The sequence below is a fragment of the Oncorhynchus keta genome, chromosome 22 (assembly GCF_023373465.1).
Source record: "Oncorhynchus keta strain PuntledgeMale-10-30-2019 chromosome 22, Oket_V2, whole genome shotgun sequence".
In the NCBI taxonomy this organism is placed as follows: Eukaryota; Metazoa; Chordata; class Actinopteri; order Salmoniformes; family Salmonidae; genus Oncorhynchus; species Oncorhynchus keta.
The window spans coordinates 55,423,710-55,451,026 of NC_068442.1; the positions used below are offsets into that span (position 1 = coordinate 55,423,710).

At 44.1% G+C, this 27,317-nt stretch overlaps 1 protein-coding gene and 2 long non-coding RNA genes across 13 annotated transcripts in view; 1 reads left to right on the forward strand and 2 right to left on the reverse strand.

Moving 5' to 3' along the window:
• LOC118378576 (zinc finger and BTB domain-containing protein 11-like) overlaps positions 1–27,092 on the reverse strand; it is a 34,258-nt gene extending 7,166 nt beyond the window's left edge. The window contains exons 1-10 of one of the 10 annotated variants that reach the window (XM_052475662.1): positions 26,772–27,092; positions 25,067–25,183; positions 24,344–24,698; positions 22,882–24,092; positions 19,860–20,159; positions 16,644–16,878; positions 15,534–15,701; positions 12,280–12,397; positions 4,668–4,749; positions 3,329–3,405 (exon numbers count right to left, since the gene is read on the reverse strand). In XM_052475662.1, the coding sequence (XP_052331622.1) occupies positions 3,329–3,405; positions 4,668–4,749; positions 12,280–12,397; positions 15,534–15,701; positions 16,644–16,878; positions 19,860–20,159; positions 22,882–24,092; positions 24,344–24,524 (2,372 nt within the window). In that variant the 5' untranslated portion in view covers positions 24,525–24,698; positions 25,067–25,183; positions 26,772–27,092. Of the gene's footprint in view, positions 1–3,328; positions 3,406–4,667; positions 4,750–12,279; positions 12,398–15,533; positions 15,702–16,643; positions 16,879–19,859; positions 20,160–22,881; positions 24,093–24,343; positions 24,724–24,820; positions 24,892–25,066; positions 25,303–25,501; positions 25,602–25,628; positions 25,691–26,024; positions 26,080–26,523; positions 26,598–26,771 lie in introns of those variants that run through there. The other 9 variants (XM_052475663.1, XM_052475659.1, XM_052475664.1 and 6 more) reach the window with 9 other exon arrangements.
• On the reverse strand, positions 3,570–4,661 carry LOC127910757 (uncharacterized). Its single transcript, XR_008076124.1, has 3 exons — positions 3,932–4,661; positions 3,844–3,885; positions 3,570–3,746 (listed from the first exon to the last, which is right to left on the reverse strand). It is a non-coding gene; the product is annotated as an uncharacterized LOC127910757 (long non-coding RNA).
• LOC127910758 (uncharacterized) lies at positions 17,547–19,853 on the forward strand. Of its 2 annotated transcripts, none has more exons than XR_008076125.1 (3): positions 17,547–17,947; positions 18,419–18,576; positions 18,735–19,853. It is a non-coding gene; the product is annotated as an uncharacterized LOC127910758 (long non-coding RNA). The 2 variants fall into 2 exon arrangements; XR_008076126.1 differs by having other exon boundaries at positions 18,498–18,576.
• Positions 27,093–27,317: the final 225 nt, after the last annotated feature.

The following is a 27,317-nucleotide window of genomic DNA, read 5'->3' on the forward strand; positions in this document are numbered from 1 at the left end:
CTAACCTAACAGGCTAAAAGAAACACCTGTTGTCAAGGTTGTGAAGGTTTTAGCGGTATCCTAACCTAGCAGGCTAAAAGAAACGCCTGTTGTCAAGGTTGTGAAGGTTTTAGCGGTATCCTAACCTAGCAGGCTAAAAGAAACACCTGTTGTCAAGGTTGTGAAGGTTTTAGCGGTATCCTAACCTAACAGGCTAAAAGAAACGCCCCGCATATTCTGGTCCTGATGAGAAAGGGAAAAAAAGAGGGGGGAGGTTCTCTTCTTCACTGTTCAACCAATCCAGTAAATATGGAGGAGGAGTTAAGACGGAGTGTCGCCTTGGTAATGGTTAATGTTGGTGTTTTGACTGCCAAAATAGTACACAGTTACTCTCCTTCTAGATAACATGAAAACAGCCTAACCAGGTCTTGAAGACGCCTAGGCTAGCGTTAGTCAACTTCTTTCACCCATCAGCTTCAGCCAGGCCGGTGTGCGACCGCGGCAAAATTGGTTCGACTTGGATAGCCCATCTCTGGGGCTAGATAGGGACCGCCAATAAATATTTTAGTTGTCTCGTTAAAATACGTTCAATATTTGTATATGAATTTCTACAATTTATAATTGGTGTGAGGTTTTTAAATATATAAAAAATATTGGTCCCATGTACATTGTGTAATTTTACTAGCCCCATAGGGATATCAAATGTCAAACCGAATTGGCCATGAGCATTAAAAGTCAGGTTCCTTTGCAGCTGTGCTCCAAAATGGATGATTACTTGAGTGCTGCCAGCTGTGGGCAGGCTTGAGAAAAAAACTGTTACTTTCCCTTCATTCTATGACATCATTTCCCACCCCCCACATCATCTCACAAATCTCTGTTGACCAAAATTATCCTATTTACACTCTAGTCGATTTCTCAAAACGAGAAGTTGCTTTTAGGGGCAGTCGCTGCCAAAACAGGTTACATCCAAGTTGAGTCCTCCACGCCCTCCAACTAAACATCAAACAGTCAAAGCGCCGATACAAATACTCAAATCCTATTACACCGACTGGCAGGGCTCGCAAACTATCACTGCTGCGAGCTTCCCAGTGACGTGAGCTTACCAGACGAGCAAAATGCCTTCTATGCTCGCTTCGATGCTCGCTTCAATGCTGTTCATTGAAGGCGCTTCAGAGGGTAGTGCGTACAGCCCAGTACATCACTAAAAGTGGCAGTAATAAAGCCCCTCTTGAAAAAGCAAAACCTTGACCCAGAAAATATAAAAAAAATAAAATCGGTCAACTTTCTGTCCAAAAATGACGCAGAAAAATTAATCCACGCTTTTGTCACTTCTAGGTAATATTGATCATATTACTCCAGTGCTAGCATCCCTACACTGGCTTCCTGTTAAGGCAAGAGCTGATTTCAAGGTTTTACTGCTAACCTACAAAGCATTACATCAGCTTGCTCCTACCCATCTCTCTGATTTGGTCCTGCCGTACATACCTACACGTACGCTACGGTCACAAGACGCAGGCCTCATTATTGTCCCTAGTATTTCTAAGCAAACAGCTGGAGGCAGGGCTTTCTCTTATAGAGCTCCATTTTTATGGAACGGTCTGCCTACCCATGTGAGAGACGCAAACTCGGTCTCAACCTTTAAGTCTTTACTGAAGACTCATCTCTTCAGTGGGTCATATGATTGAGTGTAGTCTGGACCAGGAGTGTGAAGGTGAACAAAAAGGCTCTGGAGCAACGAACCGCCCTTGCTGTCTCTGCCTGGCCGGTTCCCCTCTTTCCACTGGGATTCTCTGCCTCTAACCCTATTACAGGGGCTGAGTCACTGGCTTACTGGGGCTCTCTCATACTGTCCCTGGGAGGGGTGCGTCACCTGAATGGGTTGAGTCACTGATGTGATCATCCTGTCTGGGTTGGCGCCCCCCTTGGGTTGTGCCGTGGCGGAGATCTTTGTGGGCTATACTCGGCCTTGTCTCAGGATGGTAGGTTGGTGGTTGAAGATATCCCTCTAGTGGTGTGGGGGGCTGTGCTTTGGAAAAGTGGGTGGGGTTATATCCTTCCTGTTTGGCCCTATCCGGGGTGTCCTCGGATGGGGCCACAGTGTCTCCTGACCCCTCCTGTCTCAGCCTCCAGTATTTATGCTGCAGTAGTTTGTGTCGGGGCTAGGGTCAGTTTGTTATATCTGGAGTACTTCTCCTGTCCTATTCGGTGTCCTGTGTGAATTTCAGTGTGCTCTCTATCTCTCTTTCTTTATCTCTCTCAGAGGACCTGAGCCCTAGGACCATGCCTCAGGACTACCTGACATGATGACTCCTTGCTGTCCCCAGTCCACCTGGCCGTGCTGCTGCTCCAGTTTCAACTGACCTGGGCCCTAGGACCATGCCTCAGGACTACCTGACATGATGACTCCTTGCTGTCCCCAGTCCACCTGGCCATGCTGCTGCTCCAGTTTGACCTGGGCCCTAGGACCACTGTTCTGTCCCCAGTCCTGCTCCAGTTTTACCTGGGCCCTAGGACCATGCCTCAGGACTACCCATGATGATGCTGGTCATGCTGCTGCTCCAGTTTACTGTTCTGACCATGCTGGTCATTTATGAACATTTGAACATCTTGGCCATGTTCTGTTATAATCTCCACCCGGCACAGCCAGAAGAGGACTGGCCACCCCACATAGCCTGGTTCCTCTCTAGGTTTCTTCCTAGGTTCTGGTCTTTCTAGGGAGTTTTTCCTAGCCACCGTGCTTCTACACCTGCATTGCTTGGGGGTTTAGGCTGGGTTTCTGTACAGCACTTTGAGATATCAGCTAATGTACGAAGGGCAATATAAATAAATTTGATTTGGGGCCGAGCCTCCTGCCATCCAGGACCTCTATACCAGGCGTTGTCAGAGGAAGGGCCCCACGTCATAGACTGTTCTCTCTGCTACCGCACAGCAAACGGTAACGATGTCAGGAACCAACAGGATCCTGAACAGCTTCTACCCCCCGAAAGCCATAAGACTGATACATAGTTAAAATAGTTAACCAAATAGCTACCTGGGCCATCTGCATTGACCCATTTTTAACTTCCTATCGTTTACCATGCTATAGTTTACCACCTGTCAAGTCGTTCCTAGTTATATGTGCATACCTACCTCAATTAGCTCGTAGCCTGGCAGGTCAACTTGGTACCGTATATCGTTACTTATTGTGTATACATTTTATTACGTGTTTTTACTTTTCTATTATTTCTCTATTTTCCTTCTCTCTGCGTTGTCGGGAAGGACCCGTAACTAAGCATTTCACTGTTAGACGTCACCGGTTGTTTACCAAGCATGTGATGAATAGAATTTGATTTCTAAGGTGGTGACTTACTTGTAAGGCTCTGCCACACTGTGGGACTTCACATGGGAATACCAGTCCTTCTTCCAACTGTAACACTTCCCACATACCTGATAGAATATAACACCAAAACACAGCTGTCACACTTCCCACATACCTAATAGAACACAATATAACCAAACACAGCTATAACACTTCCCACATACCTGATAGAACACAATATAACCCAACACAGCTATAACACTTCCCACATACCTGATAGAACACAATATAACCCAACACAGCTATAACACTTCCCCATACCTGATAGAACACAATATAACCCAACACAGCTATAACACTTCCCCATACCTGATAGAACACAATATAACCCAACACAGCTATAACACTTCCCACATACCTGATAGAACACAATATAACACCAAACACAGCTGTCACACTTCCCACATACCTGATAGAACACAATATAACCCAACACAGCTATAACACTTCCCCATACCTGATAGAACACAATATAACCCAACACAGCTATAACACTTCCCACCTACCTGATAGAATAAAGCACCATTATTAATAGTACTATTCCCCACCTACCTGATAGAATAAATCACCATTATTAATAGTACTATTCCCCACCTACCTGATAGAATAAAGCACCATTATTAATAGTACTATTCCCCACCTACCTGATAGAATAAAGCACCATTATTAATAGTACTATTCCCCACCTACCTGATAGAATAAAGCACCATTATTAATAGTACTATTCCCCACCTACCTGATAGAATAAAGCACCATTATTAATAGTACTATTCCCCACCTACCTGATAGAATAAAGCACCATTATTAATAGTACTATTCCCCACCTACCTGATAGAATAAAGCACCATTATTAATAGTACTATTCCCCACCTACCTGATAGAATAAAGCACCATTATTAATAGTACTATTCCCCACCTACCTGATAGAATAAAGCACCATTATTAATAGTACTATTCCCCACCTACCTGATAGAATAAAGCACCATTATTAATAGTACTATTCCCCACCTACCTGATAGAATAAAGCACCATTATTAATAGTACTATTCCCCACCTACCTGATAGAATAAAGCACCATTATTAATAGTACTATTCCCCACCTACCTGATAGAATAAAGCACCATTATTAATAGTACTATTCCCCACCTACCTGATAGAATAAAGCACCATTATTAATAGTACTATTCCCCACCTACCTGATAGAATAAAGCACCATTATTAATAGTACTATTCCCCACCTACCTGATAGAATAAAGCACCATTATTAATAGTACTATTCCCCACCTACCTGATAGAATAAAGCACCATTATTAATAGTACTATTCCCCACCTGACACTGAAAAGGCTTGAGTCCCAGGTGTTTGTTCATGTGCTGCTGCAGGTCTTTGGCCTCAAAGAAACTCTTATCACAGCTGGAGGAGAGAAGGGGATACAGAGCAGTCAGGACAGGCACGGTATACACTGTATGTATGTATGTATGTATGTATGTATGTATGTATGTATGTATGTATGCATGTATGTATGTATGTATGTATGTATGTATGCATGTATGTATGTACTGTATGTACTGTATGTACTGTATGTATGTATGTATGTACTGTATGTATGTATGTATGTATGTATGCATGCATGCATGCATGTATGTATGTACTGTGTGTATGTATGTATGTATGTGTGTATGTATGTATGTATGTATGCGTGTATGTATGTATGTGTGTATGTATGTATGTGTGTATGTGTGTATGTGTGTATGTGTGTATGCATGTATGTACTGTATGCATGTATGTACTGTATGTATGTATGTATGTATGTATGCATGCATGCATGCATGTATGTATGTACTGTGTGTATGTATGTATGTATGTATGTATGTATGTATGTATGTATGTATGTATGTATGCGTGTATGTATGTATGTACTGTATGCATGTATGTACTGTATGTATGTATGTATGTATGTATGCATGCATGCATGCATGTATGTATGTACTGTGTGTATGTATGTATGTATGTATGTATGTATGTATGTATGTATGTATGTATGCGTGTATGTATGTATGTGTGTATGTGTGTATGTGTGTATGTATGTATGTATGTATGTATGTATGTATGTATGTATGTATGTATGTATGTATGTATGTATGTATGCATGTATGTACTGTATGTATGTATGTATGTATGCATGCATGCATGCATGCATGTATGTATGCATGTATGTACTGTATGTATGTATGCATGCATGTATGTATGTACTGTATGTATGCACGTACTGTATGTATGTACTGTGTGTATGTATGTACTGTATGCATGTATGTGTGTATGTATGTATGTATGTATGTATGTATGTATGTATGTATGTATGTATGTATGTATGTATGTATGTATGTATGCATGCATGTATGTATGCATGTATGTACTGTATGTATGTATGCATGCATGTATGTATGTACTGTATGTATGCACGTACTGTATGTATGTATGTATGTATGTATGTATGTATGTATGTATGTATGTATGTATGTATGTATGTATGTATGTATGTATGTATGTATGTATGTATGTATGTATGCATGCATGTATGTATGTATGTATGTACTGTATGTATGCATGTATGCATGTATGCATGTATGCATGTATGCATGTATGTACTGTATGTACTGTATGTATGTATGTACTGTATGTATGCATGTACTGCATGTATGTATGCATGCATGTATGTACTGTATGCATGTATGTACTGTATGCATGTATGTACTGTATGTATGCATGTATGTATGTATGTATGTATGTACTGTATGTATGCATGTATGCATGTATGCATGTATGCATGTATGTACTGTATGTACTGTATGCATGTATGTATGTATGTATGTATGTATGTATGTATGCATGCATGCATGCATGCATGCATGTATGTACTGTATGTATGTACTGTATGTATGTATGCATGCATGTATGTATGTATGTATGTACTGTATGTATGTATGTACTGTATGTATGTATGTATGTATGTATGTATGTATGTATGTATGTATGTATGTATGTATGTATGCACGTATGTATGTATGTATGTATGCACGTATGTATGTATGCATGTATGTATGTATGTATGTATGTATGTATGTATTTAAATGCATGCATGCATGCATGCATGCATGCATGCATGCATGCATGCATGCATGTATGTATGTATGTATGTATGTATGTATGTATGTATGTACTGTATGTATGCATGTATGTACTGTATGTATGTATGTATGTATGTATGTATGCATGTATGTACTGTATGTATGTATGCATGCATGTATGTACTGTATGTATGTATGCATGCATGTATGTACTGTATGCATGTATGTACTGTATGTATGCATGTACTGCATGTATGCATGTATGTATACGAGTCTACAAAACATTAGGAACACCACATTAATATAAATAATAATATATGCCATTTAGCAGACGCTTTTATCCAAAGCAACTTACAGTCATGTGTGCATACATTCTACGTATGGGTGGTCCCGGGGATCGAACCCACTACCCTGGCGTTACAAGCGCCATGCTCTACCAACTGAGCTACAGAAGGACCACAATTGAGTATTGAGTTGCATCCGCCTTTTGCCCTCAGAACAGCCTCAATTAGTTGAGGGTATGGGGGTACGTTCCACTGGGATGTTGATCCATGTTGACTCTAATGCTTCCCACAGTTGGCTACTAGTGGATCTCTACTTCAAATAGCTCGTTCCATCTCATTGGACTGGGCTGAGATCTGGGGACCGGGCAGGCCACAGCAGTAAGTGGTCCCTGTAGCTCAGTTGGTAGAGCATGGCGCTTGTAACGCCAGGGTAGTGGGTTCGATTCCCGGGACCACCCATACGTAGAATGTATGCACACATGACTGTAAGGCATAATTTGGATAAAAGCGTCTGCTAAATGGCATATATATTATAAGCTAAATTCACGAGGAACCTATATATCTTATAGCCTACAGGGTGGAGGAACCTATAGATCCAATAGCCTACAGGGTGGAGGAACCTATAGATCCAATAGCCTACAGGGTGGAGGAACCTATAGATCCAATAGCCTACAGGGTGGAGGAACCAATAGATCCAATAGCCTACAGGGTGGAGGAACCAATAGATCCAATAGCCTACAGGGTGGAGGAACCTATAGATCCAATAGCCTACAGGGTGGAGGAACCTATAGATCCAATAGCCTACAGGGTGGAGGAACCTATAGATCCAATAGCCTACAGGGTGGAGGAACCTATAGATCCAATAGCCTACAGGGTGGAGGAACCTATAGATCCAATAGCCTACAGGGTGGAGGAACCAATAGATCCAATAGCCTACAGGGTGGAGGAACCTATAGATCCAATAGCCTACAGGATGGAGGAACCAATAGATCCAATAGCCTACAGGGTGGAGGAACCAATAGATCCAATAGCCTACAGGGTGGAGGAACCAATAGATCCAATAGCCTACAGGGTGGAGGAACCAATAGATCCAATAGCCTACAGGGTGGAGGAACCAATAGATCCAATAGCCTACAGGGTGGAGGAACCAATAGATCCAATAGCCTACAGGGTGGAGGAACCTATAGATCCAATAGCCTACAGGGTGGAGGAACCTATAGATCCAATAGCCTACAGGGTGGAGGAACCAATAGATCCAATAGCCTACAGGGTGGAGGAACCAATAGATCCAATAGCCTACAGGGTGAAGGAACCTATAGATCCAATAGCCTACAGGATGGAGGAACCAATAGATCCAATAGCCTACAGGGTGGAGGAACCAATAGATCCAATAGCCTACAGGGTGGAGGAACCAATAGATCCAATAGCCTACAGGGTGGAGGAACCAATAGATCCAATAGCCTACAGGGTGGAGGAACCTATAGATCCAATAGCCTACAGGGTGGAGGAACCTATAGAACCAATAGCCTACAGGATGGAGGAACCAATAGATCCAATAGCCTACAGGATGGAGGAACCTATAGATCCAATAGCCTACAGGGTGGAGGAACCAATAGATCCAATAGCCTACAGGGTGGAGGAACCAATAGATCCAATAGCCTACAGGGTGGAGGAACCAATAGATCCAATAGCCTACAGGGTGGAGGAACCAATAGATCCAATAGCCTAAAGGGTGGAGGAACCAATAGCCTACAGGGTGGAGAAACCTATAGATCCAATAGCCTACAGGGTGGAGGAACAGAACTAAAGAACAGCAACAAAAATAATGGCAACCTTCATGGAATCCTACACAGCCGACAACCTGACTGAAGCCCTGCATTCAGGATTTCTTGACTAGGGCCCTTGACAAAAATAAACAATGCTGCACAAATGTATTTAAATCCTTGTTTGTGAGCATTTCTCCTTTGCCAAGATAATCCATCCACCTGAATGGTGTGGGGTATCAAGAAGCTGCTTAAACAGCATGATCATTACACAGGTGTACCTTGTGCTGGAGACAATAAAAGGACAATAAAATGTGCGGTTTTGTCACACGTCTCAAGTTGAGGGAGTGTGCAATTGGCATGCTGACTGCAGGAATGTCCACCAGAGTTGTCGCCAGAGAATTTAATGTTAATTTCTCTACCATAAGCCACCTACAACCGGCCTCACAACGTGTAACCACGCCAGCCCTGGACCTCCACGTCCGGCTTCTTCACCTGCGGAATCATCTGAGACAGACCTCCCAGACAGCTGATGAAACTGTGGGTTTTGCACAACCAAAGAATTTCTGCACAAGCTGTCAGAAATCGTCTCAGGGAAGCTCATCTGCTCGTCTTCCTCACCAGGGTCTTGACCTGACTGCAGTTTAGCGTCGTAACTGACTTCAGTGGGCAAAATGTTCACCGTTCGATGGCCACTGGCCTCGCTGGAGAAGTGTTCTCTTCACGATGAATCCCGGTTTCAGCTGTACTGGGCAGATGGCATCGTGTGGGCGAGTGGTTTGCTGATGAGAATGGTTGTGAACAGAGTGCTCATGATGGCGGTGGGGTTATGGTATGGGCAGGCATAATTTATAGACAACGAACAATTGCATTTTATAAAAATCGATGAAAATTTGAAAGCACAGATGCCATTGAAGAGGAGTGACAAGAATCCACAATCAACAGCCTGATCAACTCTATGGGAAGGAGATGTGTTGAGCTGCATGAGGCAAATGGTGGTCACACCAGATACTGACTGGTTTTCTGATCCACACCAGATACTGACTGGTTTTCCGATCCACACCAGATACCGACTGGTTTTCCGATCCACACCAGATACAGACTGGTTTTCTAATCCACACCAGATACTGACTGGTTTTCTGATCCACACCAGATACTGACTGGTTTTCTGATCCACACCAGATACTGACTGGTTTTCTGATCCACACCAGATACTGACTGGTTTTCTGATCCACACCAGATACAGACTGGTTTTCTGATCCACACCAGATACAGACTGGTTCTCCGATCCACACCAGATACCGACTGGTTCTCCGATCCACACCAGATACCGACTGGTTCTCCGATCCACACCAGATACCGACTGGTTCTCCGATCCACACCAGATACCGACTGGTTTTCCGATCCACACCAGATACCGACTGGTTTTCTGATCCACACCAGATACCGACTGGTTTTCCGATCCACACCAGATACCGACTGGTTTTTCCGATCCACACCAGATACCGACTGGTTTTCCGATCCACACCAGATACCGACTGGTTTTCCGATTCACACCAGATACCGACTGGTTTTCCGATTCACACCAGATACAGACTGGTTTTCAGATCCACACCAGACTGGTTTCATCCACACCAGATACAGACTGGTTTTCCGATCCACACCAGATACAGACTGGTTTTCCGATCCACACCAGATACAGACTGGTTTTCTGATCCACACCAGATACAGACTGGTTCTCTGATCCACACCAGATACAGACTGGTTTTCTGATCCACACCAGATACAGACTGGTTCTCTGATCCACACCAGATACTGACTGGTCTCTGATCCACACCAGATACTGACTGGTTCTCTGATCCACACCAGATACTGACTGGTTCTCTGATCCACACCAGATACTGACTGGTTCTGATCTGGTATCCACACCAGATACTGACTGGTGACTGGTTCTCTGATCCACACCAGATACTGACTGGTTCTCTGATCCACACCAGATACTGACTGGTTCTCTGATCCACACCAGATACTGACTGGTTCTCTGATCCACACCAGATACTGACTGGTACTCTGATCCACACCAGATACTGACTGGTACTCTGATCCACACCAGATACTGACTGGTACAGATCTGATCCACACCAGATACTGACTGGTACTCTGATCCACACCAGATACTGACTGGTTTTCTGATCCACACCCCTACTTTGTTTTAAAGGTATCTGTGACCAACAGATGCATATCTGTATTCCCAGTCATGTGAAATCCATAGATTAGGACCTAATGAATTCATTTCAAATGTCTGATTTCCTGATAGAAACTGTACCTCAGTAACCACCTGTTGCATTTATATTTTTATAACGTGTAACAGAGATATATTTATAGCCTTTTTGATGTTAAAATAAACGACGCTATGTGAAATGATTGTCCATGTATAAATGTTATTCAGATGCCCTAGCAAATACACAAACAAAATAGGCTAATTTTCTTGAATCATTCACAATATTGCATTTCCATTGGCCCGTTGTATTGGCACAATGAAATGCGCCTGTATTATTGGTTTTTATTCAGCCAATCGTACTCTAGTTAAACCAAAGATTAGAATTAAATCGTATGGAAAACATTGCGGAGAACCTAAACAGGCAAATAGATGATCGTCGAGTTGCGAATGTCAATGAAACAGGCCCAGCCAGGCATATCGCAGTATTTCAAACTACAATTGCAGGAAAACATAGTTTGGAAAGCAATTGGCTACCGCTTTCAAAGAGAATGAAAAAACAAATCTGTCTTTTAGTTTTTAATTCTCAACTTAGTTGAGCGAATATTATTATTGCCATCAGCAGCGCATGAGCCTCGTCTTCTTCATCATTGGGTCAGTAGCATACGCCTCGTCTTCATCATTGGGTCAGTAGCATATGCCTCGTCGTCTTCATCATTGGGTCAGTAGCATACGCCTCGTCTTCATCATTGGGTCAGTAGCATACGCCTCGTCTTCATCATTGGGTCAGTAGCATATGCCTCGTCTTCATCATTGGGTCAGTGGCATATGCCTACGCCTTCTTCATCATTGGGTCAGTGGCATATGCCTCGTCTTCTTCATCATTGGGTCAGTAGCATATGCCTCGTCTTCTTCATCATTGGGTCAGTGGCATATGCCTCATCTTCTTCATCATTGGGTCAGTAGCATATGCCTCGTCTTCATCATTGGGTCAGTGGCATACGCCTCGTCTTCATCATTGGGTCAGTGGCATACGCCTGGTCTTCATCATTGGGTCAGTGGCATACGCCTCGTCTTCATCATTGGGTCAGTGGCATATGCCTAGTCTTCATCATTGGGTCAGTGGCATATGCCTAGTCTTCATCATTGGGTCAGTAGCATATGCCTCGTCTTCATCATTGGCATATGCCTCGTCTTCATCATTGGGTCAGTGGCATATGCCTCGTCTTCATCATTGGGTCAGTGGCATACGCCTGGTCTTCATCTTACTTTACACTGATTGAAGCTGATTTAACAAGTGACCTCAATAAGAGATCACAGCTTCCATCAGGATTCACCTGGTCAGTCTATACCATGGAAAGAGCAGGTGTTCCTAATGTTTTGTACATAGCTACCACAGGCAATATTGCTCACACACCTAAAATAAACAGCTGACAGAGAGAAATACGGCAGGAATGAGCACACACACACACACACACACACACACACACACACACACACACACACTTTATCGAAATAAATGTATGAGGAGAGAGAAGCAGGTTCCTTACTGATTGCAGGGGAATCCTCGTACTTCAGGTCTGGGCTGGTGTCTCTTAATGTGTTTACTCAGACCCGAGGCTCGGTGGAAGGACCTTCCACACTGGGTACAGAGATACTTAGATTCACCTGGAAGACATTTACCAGAGATATTACCAGACATTTACCAGAGATACTTAGATTCACCTGGAAGACATTTACCAGAGATATTACCAGACATTTACCAAAGATTTAACAGAGATATTACCAGAGATATTACCAGACATTTAACAGAGATATTACCAGTCATTTACCAGAGATATTACCAGACATATTACCAGACATTTACCAGAGATATTACCAGACATTTACCAGAGATTTACCAGAGATATTACCAGACATTTAACAGAGATATTACCAGTCATTTAACAGAGATATTACCAGAGATATTACCAGAGATATTACCAGAGATATTACCAGACATATTACCAGACATTTACCAGAGATATTACCAGACATTTACCAGAGATTTACCAGAGATATTACCAGACATTTACCAGAGATATTACCAGACATTTAACAGAGATATTACCAGACATTTAACAGACATTTACCAGAGATATTACCAGACATTTACCAGAGATATTACCAGAGATATTACCAGACATTTAACAGAGATATTACCAGTCATTTAACAGAGATATCACCAGAGATATTACCATAGATATTACCATAGATATTACCAGACATATTACCAGACATATTACCAGACATTTACCAGAGATATTACCAGACATTTACCAGAGATATTACCAGACATTTAACAGACATTTAACAGAGATATTACCAGAGATATTACCAGACATTTAACAGAGATATTACCAGACATTTAACAGAGATATTACTAGACATTTAACAGAGATATTACTAGACATTTAACAGAGATATTACTAGACATTTAACAGAGATATTACCAGACATTTAACAGAGATATTACCAGACATTTACCAGAGATATTACCAGACATTTACCAGAGATATTACCAGACATTTACCAGAGATATTACCAAACATTTACCAGAGATATTACCAGACATATTACCAGACATTTACCAGAGATATTACCAGACATTTACCAGAGATATTACCAGACATTTACCAGAGATATTACCAGACATTTACCAGAGATATTACCAGACATTTACCAGAGATATTACCAGACATTTACCAGAGATATTACCAGACATTTAACAGAGATATTACCAGACATTTAACAGAGATATTACCAGACATTTAACAGAGATATTACCAGACATTTAACAGAGATATTACCAGACATTTAACAGAGATATTACCAGACATTTAACAGAGATATTACCAGACATTTAACAGAGATATTACCAGACATTTAACAGAGATATTACCAGACATTTAACAGAGATATCACCAGAGATACCTAGATTCACCAAACCAAGGACTTCTGTATTGAGTGAACAGTATATTATGAAACCCCTTATCGCCAGAGAGCAATGTGTTCCTACAGATTGAGGACTAATACACTTTTCACACTATTGCGCCAACCCCGACGTATACTGGCTCTTTCTAGCAAACATGGTGGATGCCTCATCAGGCCAACACAGAACAACTCTGCTCTGAGCAGCTCAACGGCTCCATAGTGTGAATACTGGTGTCTGAGGATAATGTTGTGTTGTACCTGTGTGAATGCTGGTGTCTGATGATAATGTTGTACCCGTGTGAATAATGGTGTCTGAGGATAATGTTGTACCCGTGTGAATACTGGTGTCTGAGGATAATGTTGTACCCGTGTGAATACTGGTGTCTGAGGATAATGTTGTACCCGTGTGAATGCTGGTGTCTGAGGATAATGTTGTATCGTACCTGTGTGAATGCTGGTGTCTGAGGATAATGTTGTACCCGTGTGAATACTGGTGTCTGAGGATAATGTTGTACCCGTGTGAATACTGGTGTCCGAGGATAATGTTGTACCCGTGTGAATACTGGTGTCTGAGGATAATGTTGTACCCGTGTGAATGCTGGTGTCTGAGGATAATGTTGTACCCGTGTGAATGCTGGTGTCTGAGGATAATGTTGTACCCGTGTGAATGCTGGTGTCTGAGGATAATGTTGTACCCGTGTGAATGCTGGTGTCTGAGGATAATGTTGTACCCGTGTGAATGCTGGTGTCTGAGGATAATGTTGTACCCGTGTGAATGCTGGTGTCTGAGGATAATGTTGTACCCGTGTGAATGCTGGTGTCTGAGGATAATGTTGTACCCGTGTGAATGCTGGTGTCTGAGGATAATGTTGTACCCGTGTGAATGCTGGTGTCTGAGGATAATGTTGTACCCGTGTGAATACTGGTGTCTGAGGATAATGTTGTACCCGTGTGAATACTGGTGTCTGAGCATAATGTTGTATTGTACCTGTGTGAATACTGGTGTCTGAGGATAATGTTGTACCCGTGTGAATACTGGTGTCTGAGGATAATGTTGTGTTGTATCTGTGTGAATGCTGGTGTCTGAGGATAATGTTGTATTGTACCTGTGTGAATACTGGTGTCTGAGGATAATGTTGTACCCGTGTGAATACTGGTGTCTGAGGATAATGTTGTACCTGTGTGAATACTGGTGTCTGAGGATAATGTTGTACCTGTGTGAATACTGGTGTCTGAGGATAATGTTGTACCTGTGTGAATACTGGTGTCTGAGGATAATGTTGTACCCGTGTGAATACTGGTGTCTGAGGATAATGTTGTACCTGTATGAATGCTGGTGTCTGAGGATAATGTTGTACCCGTGTGAATGCTGGTGTCTGAGGATAATGTTGTACCCGTGTGAATGCTGGTGTCTGAGGATAATGTTGTACCCGTGTGAATGCTGGTGTCTGAGGATAATGTTGTACCCGTGTGAATGCTGGTGTCTGAGGATAATGTTGTAGCCGTGTGAATGCTGGTGTCTGAGGATAATGTTGTACCCGTGTGAATACTGGTGTCTGAGGATAATGTTGTACCCGTGTGAATACTGGTGTCTGAGCATAATGTTGTATTGTACCTGTGTGAATACTGGTGTCTGAGGATAATGTTGTACCTGTGTGAATACTGGTGTCTGAGGATAATGTTGTACCTGTATGAATACTGGTGTCTGAGGATAATGTTGTACCTGTGTGAATACTGGTGTCTGAGGATAATGTTGTACCTGTGTGAATACTGGTGTCTGAGGATAATGTTGTACCTGTGTGAATACTGGTGTCTGAGGATAATGTTGTACCTGTGTGAATACTGGTGTGTTCCTCCAGACTTCTCTTACTAACGAAGGACTTGTCACAGAGCAGACAGTGAAACTGTTTAGCAGCGTCATGTAGAGCTCTGTGCATCTTCAGGCTGTGTTTATGAGCGAAGGTCTTCCCACAGACCCTGCAGGAGTGGGGCCGTACCCCTGTGGAAACAACAACAGTTAGAATAACAATATCAAGGCCAGGATTCAATCCCAACACCGGCTAATAGGCATTACTGCTTTATTGACATTAAGGATTCACAACCCAGCTAATAGGCCTTACCGCTTTAAAAAGGCAACTTCAAATTGAGGTGATATATGCGGTGTTTTCTGTGAATACAATTTCTGTGATTGCAGGAACATTGCCTTTAAAAGGCCAGAAGCCTATAACCTGCCATAGAATAGAATCCTTCAAATCAATAATAATAATAATAATAATGATAATAATAATAATGATAATAATAATCATAATAATGATAATAATAATAATAATAATGATGAGGCCACGTCAACGCAGAATTCTACATTTCTCACACAGAAACAAATATATTTAACGATCTCGCTGCATTGCGTAAACGCAGATGTAAAATGTTTCTCATTGTAATTTCTGCTCGACTTCAGACGAAGTTTGTGCTTCAGGTTGAGTTTCTCCAATCAGACGAGAAACCTTCGCTCTCGTCGTCAGACCAATCAAATTCCCTGCGTTCACAAACAGGCATTCGATCAGCTGACCTCGCTCTGACCAATAGCAGAGAGGAAGAGATGATAGTAAAACTACCGGAGAAAAGTAACTAAGTTAAAATGTAAGATTAATTTTAAGATTAAGTTTATGATTAAGATTAAGATTAAGTTTAGGATTAAGATTAAGTTTAAGATTAAGTTTAAGCGAAACATTAGGAAATGTAGCTGGCTGCAGTATTTTGATAACTCCCCTCATCAACAAAACATTATTATTAAGCCACAGACGAAATGGTTTAAAAACAGATGTTTTTTGATGGTCTGTGTTTTGAAAATGCTGATTTCGGGAAAGCTTAACGTGACCCGTGATAACAACAACAGATTAATACAGGTGCTTTAGCACCTGAAAAGCTGGGGGAAACTGACCAGTGTGGTTCAGCATGTGGATCCTGAGAGAGTACAGCTTAGGAAGAGTCTTTCCACAGATGTCACAGACAAACTCTCTCTTGGTGCGTCCCTTGGTCCTGCCGTCCACCTCGAGGCCCTCCTCGCCGTGGGGCTGGGGGACCCTGACCAGGGTCGGCCTCTGACTCTTCTGGTGCTTGTGTCTGGCCAGATGGGCCCTCAGAGAGGCCGCGTACTGAAACTCCTTGTTACATAACTAGAGAAAGAAGAAGTGTAGTCAGTCTGGTGAGACCACACAGCAGGGATCGTCAACTAGATTCAGCCGCGGGACCAATTTGTCTCGAGCGGATGGTCGGGTGGGGAGAACATAATTACAAGGAATTTGTTCAACTGAGAATTTAATGCAAAAAGCCCAAAACATCATAATTTCAAACCTTGCTTACATTTGTATACGATCACATACCCTGAGTGACGAATTGAGGCTGTTCTGAGGGCAAAAGGGAGAGGGAGGTTTCAACTCAATATGGAGGAAGGGGTCTAGCTAGCTACCTGGGGTAATGATGTGATGGTGTTACTGTACATAAGTCATTGAGAGCTCCACGGTGTAAACGGACCAATTACTGCCCTCCGTAATATTACATCTCATTACTGTATATATATTATATTTATATAGTATATATATTTATATAAATATAATATATAATATAAATATAATATATATATAAATATAAGATGTGTATATGTAAATATAAGATGTGTATATATATATACACAAATTCATATTTTTTGATGAAAAAAAGGTTTATGTATATATCAAATATATATATATAATCAAAAATATATAAACCTTTTATCAAAAAATATGAATTTGTATATATAAAATCTGTTTATAAACACACAGAGATTTTACATATATACAAATTAATATTTTTTTTATCAAAAAAAGGTTTATGTATGTATAAAATATAAATATATATATAAAAAAATGTAATATACATGTTTTAAACCTATATATAAAATGTTTTTTTTTTATCGTTATATATATATATATATACCTCTTTTATCCCGCTCAGAAATAAAATCACCCGCAGGCCACCTGTAGGGGAACCCTGGAGACAACACGATAACATCTCTGTTCACTCAGAGCTACATCATCTCTAAAGAGAGGTGACTGCCTGTAGGGGAACCCTGGAGACAACACTATAACATCTCTGTTCACTCAGAGCTACATCATCTCTAAAGAGAGGTGGCTGCCTGTAGGGGAACCCTGGAGACAACACTATAACATCTCTGTTCACTCAGAGCTACATCATCTCTAAAGAGAGGTGGCCGCCTGTAGGGGAACCCTGGAGACAACACTATAACATCTCTGTTCACTCAGAGCTACATCATCTCTAAAGAGAGGTGACTGCCTGTAGGGGAACACTGGAGACAACACTATAACATCTCTGTTCTCTCAGAGCTACATCATCTCTAAAGGGAGGTGGCTGCCTGTAGGGGAACCCTGGAGACACTATAACATCTCTGTTCACTCAGAGCTACATCATCTCTAAAGAGAGGTGACTGCCTGTAGGGGAACCCTGGAGACAACACTATAACATCTCTGTTCACTCAGAGCTACATCATCTCTAAAGAGAGGTGGCTGCCTGTAGGGAAACCCTGGAGACAACACTATAACATCTCTGTTCACTCAGAGCTACATCATCTCTGAAGGGAGGTGGCCGCCTGTAGGGGAACCCTGGAGACAACACTATAACAACTCTGTTCACTCAGAGCTACATCATCTCTAAAGAGAGGTGGCTGCCTGTAGGGGAACCCTGGAGACAACACTATAACATCTCTGTTCACTCAGAGCTACATCATCTCTAAAGGGAGGTGGCTGCCTGTAGGGGAACCCTGGAGACAACACTATAACATCTCTGTTCACTCAGAGCTACATCATCTCTAAAGAGAGGTGGCTGCCTGTAGGGAAACCCTGGAGACAACACTATAACATCTCTGTTCACTCAGAGCTACGTCATCTCTAAAGGGAGGTGGCTGCCTGTAGGGGAACCCTGGAGACAACACTATAACATCTCTGTTCACTCAGAGCTACATCATCTCTGAAGAGAGGTGGCTGCCTGTAGGGGAACCCTGGAGACAACACTATAACATCTCTGTTCACTCAGAGCTACATCATCTCTAAAGAGAGGTGGCTGCCTGTAGGGGAACCCTGGAGACAACACTATAACATCTCTGTTCACTCAGAGCTACATCATCTCTAAAGAGAGGTGGCTGCCTGTAGGGGAACCCTGGAGACAACACTATAACATCTCTGTTCACTCAGAGCTACATCATCTCTAAAGAGAGGTGGCTGCCTGTAGGGGAACCCTGGAGACAACACTATAACATCTCTGTTCACTCAGAGCTACATCATCTCTAAAGAGAGGTGGCTGCCTGTAGGGGAACCCTGGAGACAACACTATAACATCTCTGTTCACTCAGAGCTACATCATCTCTAAAGAGAGGTGGCTGCCTGTAGGGGAACCCTGGAGACAACACTATAACATCTCTGTTCACTCAGAGCTACATCATCTCTAAAGAGAGGTGGCTGCCTGTAGGGGAACCCTGGAGACAACACTATAACATCTCTGTTCACTCAGAGCTACATCATCTCTAAAGAGAGGTGGCTGCCTGTAGGGGAACCCTGGAGACAACACTATAACATCTCTGTTCACTCAGAGCTACATCATCTCTAAAGAGAGGTGGCTGCCTGTAGGGGAACCCTGGAGACAACACTATAACATCTCTGTTCTCTCAGAGCTACATCATCTCTAAAGAGAGGTGGCTGCCTGTAGGGGAACCCTGGAGACAACACTATAACATCTCTGTTCACTCAGAGCTACATCATCTCTAAAGAGAGGTGGCTGCCTGTAGGGGAACCCTGGAGACAACACTATAACATCTCTGTTCACTCAGAGCTACATCATCTCTAAAGAGAGGTGGCCACCTGTAGGGGAACCCTGGAGACAACACTATAACATCTCTGTTCTCTCAGAGCTACATCATCTCTAAAGGGAGGTGGCTGCCTGTAGGGGAACCCTGGAGACAACACTATAACATCTCTGTTCGCTCAGAGCTACATCATCTCTAAAGAGAGGTGACTGCCTGTAGGGGAACCCTGGAGACAACACTATAACATCTCCACTGTATTTCAGCCCTGCCACAAAAGGACCAACTGACATCATACATACGTACAGTACACTTGTATCCTCGGGTCTTCTCGTGTTTGAGCGTGTGCATGATGAGCGCATAGCGCCTGTGAAACGACAGTCCACACTCTGAACAGGCGTGTTCTCCCTCCACCTCACTCCCTCCATCTGGCTGCGCGGGGCCTTGACCCGGCTCTGGCCCCACGGGCTGCTCTGTGATAGGTGCTCCATATAGAATGCCGTCTGGTGATTGGACGCCCTCAGTCTCTGTCTGGACGACGTTCTCCATACCGGCCACAGCAGCTTCCATCTCTTCAACGTGCCTCTTGGCGGGTCTACCCCTCTTCTTGAGGGTGTTGGGGTTTGGAAAAGAGATACAGAACAGTTAGGATGGTAACGCACACACACACACACAACCAGTCACCTTCTCATTCAAGGGTTAGTTTTAATTTGAATTAATAAAAAATGTATAGCCCCAATTATTTTCTAGATTGTAGAGTAATAATGAAGACATCAACACTATGAAATAACACATATGGAATCATGTAGTAACCAGAAACAGTGTTAAACTAATCTAAATATATTTTATATTAGAGTTTCTTCAAAGTAGCCACCTTCTGCCTTGATGACAGCTTTGCACACTCTTGGCATTCTCTCAACCAGCTTCATGAGGTAGTCACCTGGAATGCATTTCAATTAACAGGTGTGCCTTGTTATAACTTAATTTGTCAAATTTCTTTCCTTAATGCATTTAAGCCAATCAAAGGTGTTGTAACAAGGTAAGGGGGTGGTACACAGAAGATAGTCCTATCTGGTAAAATACCAAGTCCATATTATGGCAAGAACAGCTCAAATAAGCAAAGAGAAATGACAGTCCATCATTACTTTAAGACATGAAGGTCAGTCAATACGGAAAATTACAAGAACTTCGATAGTTTCTTCAAGTGCAGCCGCAAAAAAACATCAAGCGTTATGATGAAACTGGTTCTCATGAGGACCGCCACAGGAAAGGAAGACCCAGAGTTACCTCTGCTTCAGAGGATACGTTCATCAGAGTTACCAGCCTCAGAATAATAAGAAGAAGAGACTTGCTTTGGGCCAAGAAACACAAGCAATGGACATCTGTCCTTTGGTCTGATGAGTCCAAATCTGAGCATGTGTGGTTCCCACCGTGAAGCATGGAGGAGGAGGTGTGATGGTTCTTTGCTGGGTGGCACTGACAGTGATTTATTTAGAATTTAAGGCACACGTAACCAGCATGGCTACCACAGCATTCTGCATCAATACACCATACCATCTGGTTTGGGTTTAGTGGGACTATCATTTGTTTTCTCAACAGGACAATGACCCAACACACCTCCAGGCTGTGTAAGGGCTATTTGACCAATAAGGAGAGTGATGAAGTGCTGCATCAGATGACCTGGCCTCCACAATCACACGACCTCAACCCAATTGAGATGGTTTGGGATGAGTCGGACCGCAGAGTGAAGGAAAGGCAGCCAACAAGTGCTCAGCATATGTGGGAACTCCTTAAATACTGTTGGAAAAGCATTCCTCATGAAGCTGTCGTCAAGGCAAAGGGTGGCTACTTTGAAGAATCTCAAATATATGTTTTGGTTAATACATGATTCCATGTGTTATTTCATAGTTTTGATGTCTTCACTATTATTATACGATAGAGAGCGAGCGAAAGAGAGAGCGAGCGAAAGAGAGAGAGCGAGCGAAAGAGAGAGAGCGAGCGAAAGAGAGAGAGCGAGCGAAAGAGAGAGAGCGAGCGAAAGAGAGCGAAAGAGAGAGAGCGAGCGAAAGAGAGAGCGAGCGAAAGAGAGAGCGAGCGAAAGAGAGAGCGAGAGAAGAGAGAGCGAAAGAGAGAGAGCGAGCGAAAGAGAGAGCGAGCGAAAGAGAGAGCGAGCGAAAAAGAGAGAGAGCGAGCGAGCGAAAGAGAGAGCGAGCGAAAGAGAGAGCGAGCGAAAGAGAGAGAGCGAGCGAAAGAGAGAGCGAGCGAAAGAGAGAGCGAGCAAAAGAGAGAGCGAGCAAAAGAGAGAGCGAGCAAAAGAGAGAGCGAGCAAAAGAGCGAGCAAAAGAGAGAGCGAGCAAAAGAGAGAGCGAGCAAAAGAGAGAGCGAGCAAAAGAGAGAGAGAGAGAGCGAGCGAAAGAGAGAGAGAGAGAGCGAGCGAAAGAGAGAGAGAGAGCGAGCGAAAAGAGAGAGAGCGAGCGAAAGAGAGAGAGCGAGCGAAAGAGAGAGAGCGAGCGAAAGAGAGAGAGAGAGCGAGCGAAAAGAGAGAGAGAGCGAAAAAAGAGAGCGAGCGAAAGAGAGAGAGCGAAAGAGAGAGAGAGAGCGAAAGAGAGAGAGAAAGCGAGCGAAAGAGAGAGAGCGAAAGAGAGAGAGCGAGCGAAAAAGAGAGAGAGCGAGCGAAAGAGAGAGAGAGAGCGAGCGAAAGAGAGAGAGAGAGCGAGCGAAAGAGAGAGAGCGAGCGAAAAAGAGAGCGAGCGAAAGAGAGAGAGAGAGAGAGCGAGCGAAAGAGAGAGAGAGAGCGAAAGCGAGAGAAAGAGAGCGAGCGAGCGAGCGAAAGAGAGCGAGCGAGCGAAAAGAGAGAGAGCGAGCGAAAGAGAGAGAGCGAGCGAGCGAAAGAGAGAGAGCGAGCGAGCGAAAGAGAGAGAGCGAGCGAAAGAGAGAGAGAGCGAGCGAAAGAGAGAGCGAGCGAAAGAGAGAGCGAGCGAAAGAGAGAGAGCGAGCGAAAGAGAGAGAGCGAGCGAGCGAAAAGAGAGAGAGCGAGCGAAAGAGAGAGAGAGAGAGCGAGCGAAAGAGAGAGACCGAGCGAAAGAGAGAGAGCGAGCGAAAGAGAGAGAGCGAGCGAAAGAGAGCGAGCGAAAGAGAGAGAGCGAAAGAGAGAGAGCGAGCGAAAGAGAGAGAGCGAGCGAAAGAGAGAGAGCGAGAGAGAGCGAGCGAAAGAGAGAGAGCGAGCGAAAGAGAGAGAGCGACAGACACAAGCGCAAAGACTGATGTATTATCCATGCATGAATCTATAGTGACTGTGATTCTGTTCAGGTGTTTGTCTATAGCCTACCTTGGGGGTGCTGGGGCGCTGTGGGGTCTGGGCTCCCTTCTTGTCCTCCTTGTCCTCCTCCAGCCCCATGTGTAGCCTGACATACCCCCCCTCCCCCATGGAGCGCTGTCGTAGGCGTCTCTTATAGGGGTCATGGGTCCTCTGAACCTCCTCTGCAAGAGTAGAGACCGGCTCTGGCACCTCCACCACCTCCTCCTCGACAGGAGACTCTGGCTCCTCGATCACCTCATGCTTCACTTTGGCAGGACGTCCTCTCTTCCTCTTGGGGGGTTGGGGAGCAGCGGGGGGCTCGGCCTGGGGTGCCGACCTCTCCTCCTCCTGGGGTGCTGGATCGACAGTCTGGTGCGCCGACGTCTCCTCCTCCTGGGGTGCTGGATCCACCTGGACTACAGGTGGCTCTACAGCCAGATGGACCACCTCAGTAGGGGCCACCTTCCCTGGGTCCACGCTGATGAGGAAGGCCCCCGGCTCCATGGAGAGGGAGTCCCCCTCGTCCCCTTCATCATGCTGCTGTTGCTCCAGGGCCAGACAGGCTGACACCACGGCCAGGGACTCATTGGCTCCGGCCTGGCCGCTGTGGGTGACCACCGTCATGGTCTCGGTCTCTCCAGTAGGGGAGAAGAGGGTGACCGACTCGCCTACCCGGGCCTGGCCGCTGTGGGTCACGACCGTCATGGTCTCGGGCTCTCCAGTAGGGGAGAAGAGGGTGACCGACTCGCCTACCCGGGCCTGGCTACTGTGGGTGACTAGAGTCACCGTCTCTGACCCTGCCTCCCCAACCACGGTCATAGTCTCTGGTTCACCTCCCAGAGCCTGGTTGACTACAGACGTCAGATCCCCTCTGAAGGACTCTGTTGTGTTTGCCGTGTCAGCCAGGGAGTCCAGGTCCTCCCCTGCTCCAGCTAGCCCAGTATGAGTCACCACGGCATGGCCGTCGCTGCCGATGGTCATAATGTAGGCCCCAGGGTCTTCATTCGGGGCCTGTTGGGGTGCAGGCTGGCTGGACACCACCGTGTGGATGTCTCCTTGCTGGTAGACCATCAGCTTCTGCTCCTCCACCTTCTTGTGGACGGACTCACAGATCTGAAGGACCTCGGCCATCAGGAGGTGTCGGGCCAGCGTGGCAACGTCGGCCATCACACAGAAGTTGAAGCAGAGGTTGGAGGTGTATGCAAACTCTAGCAGGGGGAGGAAACTGACCTTGCTGAAACCTGAGAGACAGAGAAACGGGTTATTCCTCTGACCAAACCACCTCAGTAAGATGATGACAGGGAAACATCATCCAACCGTTTTATAACTCAGGACGGTGACCTTTTTCCTGCTGTTCTGATAACTACTCTCGACAGACTTGTACCCCCGATTCATCCTCCGGTGGTCTGGAGTCCATGAGACGAAAAGCTTCCTTTTACAACGGAGTCATTTATCAGACGTCCTCTCACCCAGCACCTTCTCCATGTCTCACCTGATAGGTCGACCACCGCTTCGTGACTGGACACAGCTCCCTTCTCTATAAACAGCTCGTTGAAGTAGTCGCTGCAGGCGGCCAGCACAGCCTTGTGGGCCCTGTGCTCCTCCCCCTCGATCAGCAGCGTGATGTCACAGAACTGGTTGTTGAGGCGCTGCTGGTTCAGCTTGTCCAGCATCGTCTGACCGTGTCTGGGAAGGTACTGCTTCACAACTCCCTTACTGTCCACCTGGATAGATAACACAGGAAGTCATGACTACCGTCCACCTGGATAGATAACACAGGAAGTCATGACTACCGTCCACCTGGACAGATAACACAGGAAGTCATGACTACTGTCCACCTGGGAGACCTAAGACAACACTAGACATAGAGACCTAAGACAACACTAGACCACCTAAGACAGATAACACAGGAAGTCATGACAGAGACTGTCCACACTGGGAGACCTAAGACAACACTAGACAGAGAGACCTAAGACAACACTAGACATAGAGACCTAAGACAACACTAGACAGAGACCTAAGACAACACTAGACAGAGACCTAAGACAACACTAGACATAGAGACCTAAGACAACACTAGACATAGAGACCTAAGACAACACTAGACAGAGAGACCTAAGACAACACTAGACATAGAGACCTAAGACAACACTAGACAGAGAGACCTAAGACAACACTAGACAGAGAGACCTAAGACAACACTAGACATAGAGACCTAAGACAACACTAGACATAGAGACCTAAGACAACACTAGACAGAGACCTAAGACAACACTAGACAGAGACCTAAGACAACACTAGACAGAGACCTAAGACAACACTAGACAGAGACCTAAGACAACACTAGACAGAGACCTAAGACAACACTAGACATAGAGACCTAAGACAACACTAGACATAGAGACCTAAGACAACACTAGACATAGAGACCTAAGACAACACTAGACATAGAGACCTAAGACAACACTAGACAGATAGAGACCTAAGACAACACTAGACAGAGAGACCTAAGACAACACTAGACAGACAGAGAGACCTAAGACAACACTAGACATAGAGACCTAAGACAACACTAGACAGAGAGACCTAAGACAACACTAGACAGAGAGACCTAAGACTAGACATAGAGACCTAAGACAGACATAGAGACCTAAGACAACACTAGACATAGAGACCTAAGACAACACTAGACATAGAGACCTAAGACAACACTAGACAGAGAGACCTAAGACAACACTAGACATAGAGACCTAAGACAACACTAGACAGACAGAGACCTAAGACAACACTAGACAGACAGAGAGACCTAAGACAACACTAGACAGACAGAGAGACCTAAGACAACACTAGACAGACAGAGAGACCTAAGACAACACTAGACAGATAGAGACCTAAGACAACACTAGACAGAGAGACCTAAGACAACACTAGACATAGAGACCTAAGACAACACTAGACATAGAGAGAGACCTAAGACAACACTAGACAGAGACAGACAACACAGACAGAGACCTAAGACAACACTAGACAGAGAGACCTAAGACAACACTAGACAGAGACCTAAGACAACACTAGACAGACAACACAGACAGAGAGACCTAAGACAACACTAGACAGAGAGACCTAAGACAACACTAGACAGAGAGACCTAAGACAACACTAGACAGAGAGACCTAAGACAACACTAGACAGAGACCTAAGACAACACTAGACAGAGAGACCTAAGACAACACTAGACAGAGAGACCTAAGACAACACTAGACATAGAGACCTAAGACAACACTAGACATAGAGACCTAAGACAACACTAGACAGACAGAGAGACCTAAGACAACACTAGACAGACAGAGAGACCTAAGACAACACTAGACATAGACCTAAGACAACACTAGACATAGACCTAAGACAACACTAGACAGATAGACCTAAGACAACACTAGACAGAGAGACCTAAGACAACACTAGACAGAGAGACCTAAGACAACACTAGACAGAGACCTAAGAGACACTAGACAAGACCTAGACAACACTAGACAGAGAGACCTAAGACAACACTAGACAGAGACCTAAGACAACACTAGACATAGAGACCTAAGACAACACTAGACAGAGAGACATAAGACAACACTAGACAGACAGAGAGACCTAAGACAACACTAGACAGACAGAGACCTAAGACAACACTAGACAGAGACCTAAGACAACACTAGACATAGAGACCTAAGACAACACTAGACATAGAGACCTAAGACAACACTAGACAGACAGAGAGACCTAAGACAACACTAGACAGACAGAGACCTAAGACAACACTAGACATAGACCTAAGACAACACTAGACATAGACCTAAGACAACACTAGACATAGACCTAAGACAACACTAGACAGAGAGACCTAAGACAACACTAGACAGAGAGACCTAAGACAACACTAGACAGAGACCTAAGACAACACTAGACAGAGACCTAAGACAACACTAGACAGAGAGACCTAAGACAACACTAGACAGAGAGACCTAAGACAACACTAGACAGAGAGACCTAAGACAACACTAGACAGAGAGACCTAAGACAACACTAGACATAGAGACCTAAGACAACACTAGACAGAGAGACCTAAGACAACACTAGACAGAGAGACCTAAGACAACACTAGACAGAGAGACCTAAGACAACACTAGACATAGAGACCTAAGACAACACTAGACAGAGAGACCTAAGACAACACTAGACAGAGAGACCTAAGACAACACTAGACAGAAAGACCTAAGACAACACTAGACAGACAGAGAGACCTAAGACAACACTAGACAGACAGAGAGACCTAAGACAACACTAGACATAGAGACCTAAGACAACACTAGACAGAGAGAGAGACCTAAGACAACACTAGACAGAGAGACCTAAGACAACACTAGACATAGAGACCTAAGACAACACTAGACAGAGAGACATAAGACAACACT